The following is a 14,579-nucleotide window of genomic DNA, read 5'->3' as shown; positions in this document are numbered from 1 at the left end:
ATGCAAGATCAATAACCAGATGTGTGTTGTGGACCATGCATGTTAACGTTTATTCCACACGTGCAGAAGTACACACTAAAAATATGAAATTAAAAAATGCGTATCCAAGGAAAACCAAGGTACCAAAAACAATGTAAAGAAAATTGGGTTTCTAGATAGCACTTTTGCATCTCCTCAGTATTGGCAACTGCACATTCCCGTGCAATAAGTATAGAATGTGTCAAACAAAATATATGCGACACAAGGAAGAAAGCTCTGCTTCTCCTGTTCTACGAATTAGCATCTTTACTTAACATTCATACACATTCAGGGCACAGCTAAAAGAACAGCATTCCAAAACCTGTCATTGCCTTTCGGATGTTTTGTAGGTGCTAGCAAGCTACCGTATAATGTTATAATAACGCTTCCAAGGCAGCGTGTCAAGGACAGAAGAAGTTGATCGCCCCATTTGTCAGCCATTTTATTGCGATATAAAGAAAATCTGGAATTTGGTGCTAAAAATCATCCAGTTCTCAAGCAGTATAAGTGCTTTGAAATGAGTGAACAGGGAGGTAAAATACTTGATTCAGAATTAATAGCGCTATTGACTAGATACCACTCAGCAAAGAGTTCTCAACACAGATCTGAATGGGAATGTCGTAGTTCATCGAAGATGCATGACTAGACCCTTGAGGGGTTTTTTTGGAACTGTTATTGTTTTGCTTTGACTCTAAAAAAAAAAAAAAATCTTTGGCATTACTGATATTGTTAATAATAGATCATAAATGGGTGTTTTTCATGTCTCCAATTTAAAGACATCACAGAGAGGGAGTAAATACTTTCAAACGTGTCCTATAAATGCAACATCCCTTAAACAAAAGCCTCATTTGTAAAATGTTGTTTTCAAGTGACAATAGAAAACAGGTGTACTGTCTGCTTACAGCATGCCTAAATATTTCTTTAAATATACGGATATATAGCATATAAGTTAGGAGGCTGAAAGGGCGTAGCCTGGCATTCTGCACTAGTGGGGTCTGTGATTAGCACTCTAGTTTCAGATATTGTTCTGAAGTGGGGCTGTGGCTTAGGATGCTGCTGGCACTCTTCATGCCTCTAGACAGATGTCCATGCTTCAGCAGTTAGCGTAGACTGGGGAGGGGGCTCACATGCGCTTCACTACACTCAGACTGCTCCCAACGTCAAAACAAAGAGAAAAGTCCGACAGTGCTGGATACCCACTGCTTCCGCTATCCCGACCTGAAAAGCTACAGTGGTTATAATGGGAGGCGATGACATTAGGTTATTCAAAGTTAAGGAAGACATGCAGGTGGTCGTTTTTGTAAACAAAAGCTACAAAATAAATAGGTTGAACAAAAACCCGTCCCGTTTGGATTTGTTTCCATTCCCTCTGACACAGCCAGTGAGGCTACAAGGGAGCCTGTGCTGACAAGGCAACTGTCCATTGCGCCTTTCTTCCCGTTCATTTCCGTGGCCTTAGGTAAGCTTGGCATACAAATCTCCATATAAAATATACGTTAAGAGTTAAATTGCAAATATATCTGTGCATCTGTATACTTTTTTGAATACAAGACCTGGAGTAATATAAGGTTATGATGCAGTTCATAGTTCGAAGTCCTTGTCTCTGCATCCTGCTGAAGGTGGTTGTGGTGAAGCTTCCTCATCCTCTTTATAATCTTCAGTCAGTTCCTCAGAGGAACAGCAATTTCTTTCTTGAACACTAAGCCAATAGTCAATGTTCATTATTTTCAATTCATCAAGCACACGTTAAGGCAATGCATGCATGTCATTTCTCTGTAAATAGATCTTACTTTTCACTACACTCCTTTTAATTCTTTTTTTCTTTTGTGGTTTAATTTAGAAGAAGGAGTTTTTTTGTAATTACACTGGAAACCTTTTTTTTAATTGGTTTTTGGGGGTGGGGGGGTGAGGGGATTTGTTGTTGGTTTTTTTTTTGCTTCAGATGGTTATTTCTCTTCGGCTAGGCGTTTTCCATTCATTAGCCAGTTACTGTGAGAGAAAGCAGAAACAAACAAGCTGTGTCTCATCCAAATATCTGCTTTACAGAATGCATTGCAGTACAGTACTTTGCAAATGCGACGTGTTCTAACTATATCTACTAAACATGTCCGGAGGTGGGGTTCTAAGTTCTCAGCTATATGCTTAAATGAAAAGCTGGACGTGTTAAGTGTATTTGTGTTTTCGTCAATTACGTGTTATTGCTAATTTATTTTTAGTTTTTTTTTGTTTTGTTTTTTTTACTTTCATGTACTCTTGACAGCTGTACCCAGAATCCTGCGCTGGTGTTACACCTCTTACTTGCTTAAGCATAAACACCAGCAGTCTTACAGGAAGTGGTAAACTTCACTCTGAAGATTAGGGTGTACTCAGTGAGCATTAGATTATAGTCTCAAACTCAGCATTTATTCTTGATTAGAATCTTTGACAAGTTTGTTCTAATTGAGCCAATCTTTTAAAACTGGCAATAAGTAGTAAGCTAAGTTGGTTTTAGCCACAAGCAAGGTTCTAATTGAGGACAAACGACAAAATATGAAGTGTGTGAGCGTGCATCCTACCTGTCACGACTGTGTACACTGTTATCATGAGAAGGCCCAGGATGATGGAGACGATACTGAGCAGGCGAGCCAGACGACCCAGCCGTCTGGCCCCATCAATATCACCCTGCTGAAGGCTGTTTCTGGACTGAAAGAGACAGGCAGAGTCAGCGGTGGAAAACACTGTAAAATCCCAAGTCTCATACACAGCTCAGTGGAACTAGAACCAGCTGGATGGTTCTGTCTTACTACCAGATCTCACTAAATACTTTTTCTTCAAACTTGGGTCTGGGTTATTATTACAGAAGCTAACCAACATCGAACAAGAACCCTATAGCTGAATGTTATCCATGCACTATCGAGGGAATTGAAAGTATATGTCTTGGTAGAGTTGCACAAATTTTGACTGGCCTTGGTGTCTAGATGAAAGTATTGTTTCTACATTTGTCTCCAATAAATTGGAGACTCGTCACAGTAGTTAATTTATTCCCCTGCTTAAAATAACTACAGTAATGTGACACGGTGTGTTCTGCCATTCATCAGCTGCTCAATTCCACAGTTAAACTAGCAGGACCAGGGATGCAAGGAGACACTGATGGCTTGAATCGTGACAATAGTGAATGAAACCTGGACATGGACAGGGGATGTGTTCAGCTCAGAGTGGCCCTGAGACCTGCTTTAGTGATGCGGAAACATGTTGGGTTCCCTGATGACAATATATGCTCATTAACGAGGGCCCTACGCCACTATTTCCCATTAGTCCTTCACTGCACTCCTGGGGAAAGACCGTCCACTAGACTGCATTAAAGCAATCAATACCGAGCACCAGAATCTAAAGAAAATACCTCTGGCAGTGGCCAACCTCACCTAACAGTGCTGTTCCCATATGTGTTATCACGTCACCCATGAGCTGAACTGGAGGTGCTAAAGATGATGATGGTGGCGCTGTCCAGGGTGCTGAACAACCCTTGGCAATGTTGTGGGTACATGACATAGGAGCACTTAATTGCAGTGGGTTCCTGTTCTTAGGGGGAAAAAAATCTCACAAATCCTCTGAGTAATGCTTACAGATATGTTTTAGTGCTGATGCTAGCACACTAAAATTACTTTAAAATAATGCGCATTAACTTTTAAAATAAGCATTTAACCTTTTCAGTGTCATGAATTTTGTTTATTTCATATGCTCTGTACATGCCTGCCACTTATACTATATCACTGGAGTGCAGGTGTGCTAGCTTAGAGCAGAGGTCACTACAATAGAAGATAGAATTACTGTTCTATTACCCTGCTCTTGAGGAGAATACGGAGACCCCCCCCCAAACAGTGTCACATATTGTCTCAGAGGGAGGTTTGGTCGACTTGCTGGCCATAACAGTGTGCTACGCAGAGACTGCAGCACTGGAGCAGCTCTCTGGACCTGATTTCTTCCTTCCGCATCATTCTGCTTTATTACCAGTATTAAAACCAATAAAGTGCATTGTCATTACCCTGCAGTGGTTGGGAAAATGTGACATCCTCCCTGTTAAATCTTTCAGTGCAGTTCAGATACTGCAGAGCAGGTCTGAAATCTTAGAAGTAAACTGTGTGGCTGCAGCAGCCGAGAGTTATTGATTCCGATCGTCCAATCACAGTAAAAAAGCTGCCTCAGTGTTTTGAATCAATGGCACTTCTTTAAAAAAAAAAACCAGCGCATAGTAGAATTGCCATCTGCAGCCCAGGTATCTCACTCCCCACCCCTATCACACGGTTTAATATAATATAGCGGCAAGACAAAGTGGCCATTTTTGAACTGAGATGTTGCCAGGTTGTGTTCTTTGTGTGCTGTTAAGGCTTCGGGGACTGCAGTGCTTCACGTTACTGCTACTGTAAAGGCAGTGAGGAATTGTGCAGGCATCTAAGATGTGCTTCTGCTGTGTAAGGGGTGGTTGGGGGTGGGAACAGTGCCCATGGTGTGATAAATGGCCATATCGATTCCCCAGTTGGACGGCCAGCAATACTTTCCTTGGAATTCTTTGGTGTCCCATGGTACCTTTGTTTAATAACACACAATCATTTATGCATGTTATTTGACATATTTGATAAACACCCCCCCCCCCCACGCACACACACACATATATGTAGATACACACACACAGCCCCCCACCCCCACCCCCACCCCCTGCTCCTGCACACAGCCCCTCCCCCTTACTAGTGGCCAGCAGAGTCTGTGAGGTTGCGGGAGATCTGAGTGGTTTCTCACAGTGCTTGATCCATTAATAATGGAGGGAAGAGTCATGTGTGTGGAAGGAAGAGTGTTACATTCCGAGTAACATTGCACTGAAGCTTCGGAACCAAAACCCACCCACCCACTCACAATCCACATAGTAAAGGCTCCCTGGCCACCTGACACTGCACCCTATACTGTATATAAAGCCTTTGCTGTCGGATTGTGAGCAGATGTGCCAGAAACATGATCTCACTGACAGTAAGCATTCATAAAGTGATGCCTCGGTTAGTACAGCAAGAGTGAAGCAGATACTGTTTCAAAATGTGCGGCACGCGTCTGTGCGAGCTGCTCGATAGGCATTAGTGCTTCCTGAGCTTTTCGTCAGCTTTTACAGAAAAAGGCACTCTTGTGGGGTGGGGGGTTACGAATAGACACAAACGCGTGTTCTGTGCCGCAGCGCAGAGGCCCGTGTTCAGCTGCAAATATGTTGAGCGTGCAGTAACAGCCCCATTGTAGTGGCCCTCCCATTATGGCTGGAGTCTGCTTAGCCCAATAAAAGCCTATTACTTCCTTTGCCATCTCCACTCCCAGTAATGGACTCCCTCCTGCATCTGTGATCTGCAACTTCAAATCACATCTTACTCACCTCGGTTACCCGATGTGTTCTCCCCCCCCCCCCCCCCCCCCCCCCACTGATCTTGAGAGTCTCTGACAGTGCACTAACCCACTGTACCTGGGTAATGGCCTGTCTGTTACAGACTGCTCTAGCTCCCTTTCTCCTTTTCTGTCTTTCTCTCACTCTCACTCCCTTGCTCTCTTTGTTATAGCTGAGAAGAACTGCACAGGTACATGTTGCACCTCAGCTCCTCCAGCATCTCCTCCAAGGCGAGAAGAGTTCAGTTATCAGCACGATGCCTGGATCGCAGGTGCAATTTGCTGTCTGCACAGAAGCTAAATTTCCTCATGGTCTACTGAGTTGGAAGAAATCTTTAGACGCTGTTCTAGCTCTTATTCCTCCGCCAGCCGTTGGAGGATGGCCCGGCCAATTTGAAGCCAGCTGTGCGGCGAACAGGTTCAGACACTAACTACGGTCAGTGGCACAGGCACATGTAACAGCACAGTCTCAGTCCTTATTGCATGTCTACATAAATAATCTTTGTGGACCTTCCCGTGTCTACTGCATCTGTCTGGTCATGGCCAGGTTCGCCAGGTGGTGGGCCTAAAAAGATCTGAGATTTCCTAAAGGCTAACAAGCATCCTCCTCCTCCCCCCATTTTGAGCATGTGTCTTTGTTATTGTGTCATTGAAAACTGGAGCAAATTCTAATTTTACTAACACAGAGCAATGGGAGTTCCAATACACATATGATACTGCTGAAGAAGCAGAGGCTAAAATAAGCCGTCTGCACCTTGGCAGCGTGATGATTCCTCACTCTCCCTATGGAAAGGGTGGCAGCCACCAGTCCAAAGAGAGGGACTGATCACTGCTGTGCTGCAGATGAAAAAAACAACTGTATCATGACCCACTTTGCTGTAGTAACATTTTTCTCCACATCACAGTCTTTTAGGTGCTATCCCTATTTACCACATTTAAGAACAGCAAGAGTTGTTGTGTTTGGGAGTTGTTCTGGTTACCACAGCAATGGAAATAAGTGTTTTAATTCCAAATGTGGTGGACATTCTTCAGGAACGCACTAGCCTGTTGCCAGCTGCCTGGCCATATCGTTTCAGGAATGGGAGAGAGAGAGAGAGAGAGAGAGGGGTAATGGATTTGCTTGCCCTACAAAACAGTGTCTGGGGTAGATCCAGCTGTATTCAATACATTTCTTTCAGACTAACGGGAGTCTAATGACCACATCTGGGAATAAGTACTTCAGATAGTCATCATATTACCATGGAGGGAACCCTTATATCGACGGAACACCCTCGGTCCTATAATTTCTTATGAGACGATGGAGACCAATCAAGTCTTTGCGTGGAGCCACGCCCAATATGCGTACCCTGGCTCCCTCGCCTCTTCTCCAGGGGTGCACGAACAATTATGAGTTATGATTCCTTGTTAAAATTTTCATGAACAAATATACATAGTAGAGAAGTGGTCACCTTTGAAATGAAACATTTTGAAGATTTGATATAATCAGTTTATCATTTAGTTGGCTACTGCAATTTCTGCCGTATTTTTATGTTAAAATCTGCACATCTTGAAGAACATCGAGCCAGTGCCGACGACGGAATACTGCTTTGTGGGCTATCTTGTTCCTTTCCAGAAGTAATTCTAGTATTCAATGAAATAGGACAAACTTTATAAACAGAGCTTTACGCACCAAATGTGCTACTTAAATGGTATCGCAAGTGGTTCTTTTTACGGCGCAGTTTCTGCCTTAAATGTGCGAGTCATCTGCGGCAGGTTTGTGTGGGTGGACGGTGTCTCTCCCGCCCGGCACTACGCCAGTCTATCGCGCAGATGTGCAGGGCTGGAAATCACTTCGGTTTGGTGCGCTGGACCGTGGGACGCGCCGGTGCAGTAGCGCCGATACACATAAGTAGAGGCGCATGGGTTCCGATTTTTTCCTTATTTCTCTTTAAAGGCGGAAAGCGGTTATTCCCTTACCTTGTAAATGCGGTGTCGTCCAAATTCTTATCACTCCCACCAAATATGAGAAAAGCACGAGCAGTCCCGTATGCAGCTTTTCATATAATCAGCTACTCACCATAACTGAATAGACCAGTGCGACGATGCTGACCGGCCACACCAGGCAAAAGCAGGATAGAATGACGAGTAAGAGATAGTCTTTAGGTTTGGGGTCCTCTTGAACGGCATTGCCGGTCGATGAAGTGCGACTTAAACTGACCCGGGACGGCGAGAGTTGGGCCGATCCGAGTTGCCCCGTCGATCCTGACCGTAGCGGTACGCCGTGACCGTTCTGGTCCCCGTCTGTGACTTTTTCACCTCCAACATTGACTGTGAAGGAACTGGACATCTTGATCCCAGTGCCGCCACCAGCGGGTTCGGTGATCGTGGCACTGAGAAGTTTTTCAGTCTCCTGGGACTCGGCTGGTTGCGCGCTGCCGCTTTCTCCCAGGTTGCCGCGTGCTCCCAGGTCAAATTCAGTATCTGTGTTTATTGCCATTCTTCAGATCCAAAGTGGGTATGTTTGAGAAACTCCCGTTTTGTATGAATTAGTCTATTTAAAAATGAGATGATAGTGCTAAACTCCCATTATTTGCAGTTAAAGGAATGTTATTTTAGTCGCTATCTCACCTATTTTGTCTAATTTCCAGCGAAACTAATCCTTCTAATAAAAAATGACTCCAAGCATCAACTCGATGCTCTAAAGGTGCTAAAATAACAAAGAATTAATTACACCCATTTGAAATGAGATGGGAAAGAAAACCGTCACTCTTCGATTTGGAGATGGTCATTCTTCATTCTTGGTCACGTTTAAAAAATTTGCCTCAGTTCCGCAGTTATATGCAATCCACCTGGTTCTCCCTTAGACCGTACACGCGCTCTCCCCATAGGACAAAAGCAGAGGAGCACAAATCACTCACTGAGTCGTCTGGCATTCGCCGTGTCTCTGCGACAGACTCCGAAGTAGGTTCAGAGCAACATCAAAAAAGTCACTTTTTTGCGTTTACAATTCCAAACACAGAGCAGAACTGCAGCGAGCCGTGCTTTGTTTTGTTTTTTTTCCTGCTGCACCAGAGTGCGTGCTTCACTTGGTCAGGAGCAGGCTCACACGGCGCAAGGTTCCTCCCATCAGCATCAGCGACCGTGTGACGGCGCGTCTCGAGCGTGAACGCTCCAAGCGGACTCCCTGCGTGCGCTTCACTCACGCCTCTCGCGTGCTCTCCTGGGACGCTGCGACATCACCGTGGAGCGGGATTTTCACTGAGGATTTCAGTGCACTGCTGCGTCCTGCGTGACATTGTAATGTTTGTCATTGACATATTAGCCTTATTGACTTGGACATTGGTCCTGATACTGGGAAAGTAACCTACTAAAACTGAGTACTGTGTTTGGGGGGCAGGGGGGTGGACTATAGGTTCTATTCAACAATCCAAAAAAAAAAAAAAAAAAAAGGAAAATAGGGACAATTGCTGAAGTGACTAACAACTATAGCTGGCCATTAGAAATATCGCTGTCCTGTCGTTTTAGTACATGCAAGTTAGCTGTATGATTTTAAAGACGTGATCTGCGTATAGCTCCTATGAATGCAGAATACCATAGGGAAATTGCCTGAAAGCTAAAAGATACTGATCTGTTTATGTGAATCAATCGTGACAACACACACTGTATTGAATTGTAATGCATGCATACATCACCAAACTACAGAGGTTTGCAGTACAGTACAGAGTACAGTACCAAACAATAGTTTTGACACACCTGACAGAATGGGTTTTAATAGTAATAAAGGCATTTTAATCTAATCGATTATTCTTAAATTTGTTTCTAAAACAAATATAATTTGGAAAAGTTATCCTATATATGAATTCATTATATATTTTTGAATATATAATACTTATAGCCTATAAGTGAATAAACTGGGCTGAGCTCCAGTAAATAAACACAAAACATGCTGTATGATTGTACCAACTTGTTTTCTTTTCCAAGTTTATTTTGCATTAAAGGTTTTTTGTTTTTTGTTTTTTTTGCATTTACACTAAAATCTTGGTCCATTTCAAAGGCTTTTGGAGGAGTTTCCCTTATCAGGAAGTTCTTTGCATGCATCCAGTACTGAGATTTCCCTGAATTTCCTGCTCTTGACTACGAAGCCTTATAAACTCATTATCTGAATCAGCTCATTTGTACCAAGCACTAAACTGAGTATTGTTTTGGCTGCTCAGGATTGTGTGTGTGTGTGTGTGTGTGTGTTGGGGGGGGGGGGGGGGGGGGTGTAGCTCTGGTTAAGGTGCTTCACTAGTAATCCGAAGGTTGCCACTTCCACCCACAGTGCTGCCAAGTTGCCAGTGTGGTGCCCCTTAACATGGACTGTCCATGCCCCTCTAATCTGATGATTCAGCAGTTTATGTCCTATTTGCAGAACTAACTGCCCTCTCTGATTTAATGTCGTACTTCATGGCATGAAAGATTTCCCTTCTATCAGTAGAACTTGACAGCCAGTAGCGTTTGGCTAATCTCCACCTGCTCTATTCCAGCCAGCTCTAGCTGCCATCATCCCTCTGACCTCACACATGCACACCCTGCTTTCCCCTCCATTTTCCTCACCTCAACCCTACAAATGTCTTTCCTGTTCCGCTAACCAATTCGAGCTTCACTGACTACAAATGCTCTCAAGGAAAGAACAGACTGGTCAGAAAGTGGGACTGAACAACAAATAAACTGAACAACACACTAAAGGACCTTACGATTCTGGGGGCTCGTCCGGGATTGTCAGCTGGAGGTCAGTAAAATGTCATTTCACGATGCATTGCCTTCCATCTCCTGACTGACGATCTATTAGTTTTCAGAATTGTTCGGGTTATTTCGTGGTGGAAAAAATTAATCTCCAAACCATAAATAGGATGCCTCAAGCATCCTAAGTTGGAGATCTTCTTTCAAACCATTTTTGTGGTGGGAAGTATTTGTCTGTCTCTGGACAGTGATCATCTTCCATCAGAAAGAAATCGTTTTACCCCCGAACCATAAATAGAAAGTCTCAAACATACTAGTTGGGAGAATTACTTTTGCAGTTTTCTTTTTGGCACAACCCAGCTTGTTCTCTTTGTTCTCTCACATGGGGGGGAAGTATTGCAAAATCCTAATCCCTGGGCACAGAATACCTTACCAAACCTAATCCCTGGACACAGAATATCTTACCAAACCTAATCCCTGGGCACAGAATACCTTACCAAACCTAATCCCTGGACACAGAATATTTTACCAAACCTAATCCCTGGGCACAGAATACTTTACCAAACCTAATCCCTGGACACAGAATATTTTACCAAACCTAATCCCTGGGCACAGAATACCTTACCAAACCTAATCCCTGGACACAGAATATTTTACCAAACCTAATCCCTGGACACAGAATACCTTACCAAACCTAATCCCTGGACACAGAATACCTTACCAAACCTAATCCCTGGACACAGAATACTTTACCAAACCTAATCCCTGGACACAGAATACCTTACCAAACCTAATCCCTGGGCACAGAATACCTTACCAAACCTAATCCCTGGACACAGAATACCTTACCAAACCTAATCTCTGGACACAGAATATCTTACCAAACCTAATCCCTGGGCACAGAATATTTTACCAAACCTAATCCCTGGACACAGAATACCTTACCAAACCTAATCCCTGGACACAGAATACCTTACCAAACCTAATCCCTGGACACAGAATATCTTACCAAACCTAATCCCTGGACACAGAATATTTTACCAAACCTAATCCCTGGGCACAGAATACCTTACCAAACCTAATCCCTGGACACAGAATATCTTACCAAACCTAATCCCTGGGCACAGAATACTTTACCAAACCTAATCCCTGGGCACAGAATACCTTACCAAACCTAATCCCTGGGCACAGAATACCTTACCAAACCTAATCTCTGGACACAGAATACCTTACCAAACCTAATCTCTGGACACAGAATACCTTACCAAACCTAATCTCTGGACATAGAATATCTTACCAAACCTAATCCCTGGGCACAGAATACCTTACCAAACCTAATCCCTGGACACAGAATACCTTACCAAACCTAATCCCTGGGCACAGAATACTTTACCAAACCTAATCCCTGGACACAGAATACCTTACCAAACCTAATCCCTGGACACAGAATATTTTACCAAACCTAATCCCTGGACACAGAATATTTTACCAAACCTAATCCCTGGGCACAGAATACCTTACCAAACCTAATCCCTGGACACAGAATATTTTACCAAACCTAATCCCTGGGCACAGAATACCTTACCAAACCTAATCCCTGGGCACAGAATACCTTACCAAACCTAATCCCTGGGCACAGAATACCTTACCAAACCTAATCTCTGGACACAGAATACCTTACCAAACCTAATCTCTGGACACAGAATATCTTACCAAACCTAATCCCTGGGCACAGAATACCTTACCAAACCTAATCCCTGGACACAGAATACCTTACCAAACCTAATCCCTGGGCACAGAATACTTTACCAAACCTAATCCCTGGGCACAGAATACCTTACCAAAGGACACCTGTGGTTGGCTGCAATACGTGTCCTAGGGGGATTATGAGTATATGCAATCAGCATTAGCAATTTAGTCTAAGATGAAAATAGAATGGGATAAATTCACAAAACCAAAGAAAATAAATGAACAGAAACAAAACCATAATGCAGTGACTATGTCCGCATTAAACACACCCCATGTTTCTTCGATGCTCTCAGAAACCCCAAGACATTCGTATTCAAAACGGCCCATGCTAGACAAAATAAAGAAAGTTTTTTGGGTGACACCGGTATTTATTATTATTATTTTGGTATATTTTCAGCATAGATTTGTGATATTTCTGAACTGATGTTTTAATCTATTATGATGACTGTAGCACAGGCAAATTTCTCACTGACCGCTGAATCATGTAATGACCTGTTTGCGGTTCTGCCTACGGTGTTGTGATTCTGCACCAACGGCAGTCAGTTCAGCACTCTCTGTGGGCAGAGTACAGGGAGCGAGTGCCTCTGACCTCATGCAAAACATAGAGGACCCAGCTGCACACTCCCACTACCATGCCACGTAGGCTATAACCCACCCTCGCCTGAAAAGGAGGCTGGCCTTGCCGTCAACATCAATTCTCTCTTGTCACTAGGGGTTCTGATGCCCATTGTGTCCCCCATTAATACCCCCAATCAATCCAGTTCACAAACCGGGGAGAAGGGGCAGCAGTCAAGATTTGAGGAAAGTCAATAACTTAGTTATTCCTCACCCTCCAATTGTTCCAAATGTCTCTAGTATTTTCAACAGCAATCCAGCCACACACACACTTCACCTTGGTTGATCTGTGCTCTGCTTTCTTCAGTAACACAGGCCACTTTCATATTTACATTTAGAAACAAACAAATAACTTGTACTAGGTTGGCCCAAGCTTTTGTTGACTCACCGACTGGCTTTGCTGCCGCTGTTTGTGACTTGCTATCGTGTGGACATTACCAGAACCTTTAAGCCCCCCTCATCAAAGAAAGGTAGGATGGGTTTTTTGGACTTGGCGTCCTGACTGCTTTTACTATAATAAGACCCTACGCTCTGTATGCAGAAATGACTCCCCTGATCGGATTGAACGGACAACCAAGCTGATGTCAGCTTTCACTTCCCTGAAGTCATCTCTCCACTCTGCTCCTGCATTAGACTTGCCTGACTACGTCCTTCCCTTCCACGTCTACGAGCATGACGGGGTCACAGCATAGGTGCAGGAACAAGAGCACGGTGGAGGTTACAGGCCTGTGGCGTACCCGTCAACAGCCTTAGATATTGTGGCACAAGCTTTTTCTCCGTGCTTATGTGCTGTGGCTGCTGCTGCTGCTTTGGTGCTTTCACATAACTGGACACTGCATCCTGGTCATCAGGTCACCACGGTGTTAAGTACATCTGCCACACAACCTGTAACAGCTCAGCGGAGTTGTGGGTATGACAGCATTTTGACGTGCACTAGTAACTTGACTATTAAACCCTTTTCTCTGCAGGATTCTCCAGCTGCACCAAATACCGTCCCTCTAAAATTCAGCACAGACGCAGGAGAAGCACAGCTGGCCCTCGACAGTCCTCACGCAGTCATGCTGCAGGCATGATGTTGCGCCGGATTGAGTGATGGCGTGTGTCTTTGTGGCTATGCTGTGTGCACATAGCCAAATGTACTTCTCAACGCTCACTCTCTCCCTACTCCTCAGCTCAGGCATCCGAGCTGGTTGCTTGGATTCGTTCGCGTACACAAGGATAACGTTCAAGGACAATCCTGTCACTATTTACACAGATAATCAATATGCGTTCGGTGCGCCCCCGGACTTCGGACAATCTGGTCACGGAGAAGGTTTAAGGCGGCAAGACCATGTCATGTGTCACTCTCATTGCAAGCTTACTGCAGGCATGTACGCTTCCCAATCATTTAGCAATTGTCAAGGAAAAGGGACATGACACCCCAACTGTGAGCGACGAAGCAGCGGGTAACAATCTAGCTGATTCAGCAGTGAAGCGTGCTGCTATAGAGTGCTCAGTCTGTCCTTATCTGTCTGAGAATAGCTGCATGTACTCACTGTTTTTGCATGAGCTCAGTGAGACTTTCAGTGACCTTGTTGTGCTACAATCGTCTGCATCAGGGGAAGATAAGGCACTTTGGGACTCACAGCATTGTAACAAGGGCACAAACGAGTTGATCAGATGTCCACAAGGCTGGCTTGCTCTGCCTAAATCCTCGCTCCCTTTTCTTGCAAACCATTTTCATAGGGTGTCCTCATGTTGCACAGGGTGGATGGATTTCTGTAATACTGTCATATGAAAATGCATGAATTGTGGGTCTAAGAATTTTGTCAAAGGAAATCTTTCTGAGATATGGAATACCAACTTCAATAACCAAGGCCTTTACTTCAAAGCTCAGCAGTTATTGACTGGAAGTTCCACATTCCTTATCACCCACAATCCTCAGGTACTGCACAGTGCAGTAATTGCACACTAAAGTACAGACCGAGCAAAGCGGCTCAAGAAATGGGAAAGAAACGGGTCGACTTGTTGCCCGCTGTCCTCGGTGAAACACACACGACTCCCCGCGCAACCACAAAAATGTCCCCATTTTGATTGGTTTCCCAGCCCATAGGTGAAGGACT

The 14,579-nt window shown here is 44.1% G+C and overlaps 1 protein-coding gene across 1 annotated transcript; it reads right to left on the bottom strand.

Moving 5' to 3' along the window:
• Nucleotides 1-22: 22 nt before the first annotated feature.
• Nucleotides 23-8,506, bottom strand: trarg1a (trafficking regulator of GLUT4 (SLC2A4) 1a). Its single transcript, XM_026997725.2, has 3 exons — nucleotides 7,469-8,506; nucleotides 2,574-2,700; nucleotides 23-2,007 (listed from the first exon to the last, which is right to left on the bottom strand). The coding sequence occupies exons 1-3, from the start codon at nucleotides 7,886-7,888 to the stop codon at nucleotides 1,997-1,999; spliced, it is 558 nt and encodes a 185-aa protein (XP_026853526.2). The 5' UTR covers nucleotides 7,889-8,506; the 3' UTR covers nucleotides 23-1,996.
• Nucleotides 8,507-14,579: the final 6,073 nt, after the last annotated feature.

Source organism: Electrophorus electricus, chromosome 15 (assembly GCF_013358815.1).
Source record: "Electrophorus electricus isolate fEleEle1 chromosome 15, fEleEle1.pri, whole genome shotgun sequence".
NCBI classification, from domain to species: Eukaryota; Metazoa; Chordata; class Actinopteri; order Gymnotiformes; family Gymnotidae; genus Electrophorus; species Electrophorus electricus.
This window is presented reverse-complemented; position numbering and strand designations above follow the sequence as displayed.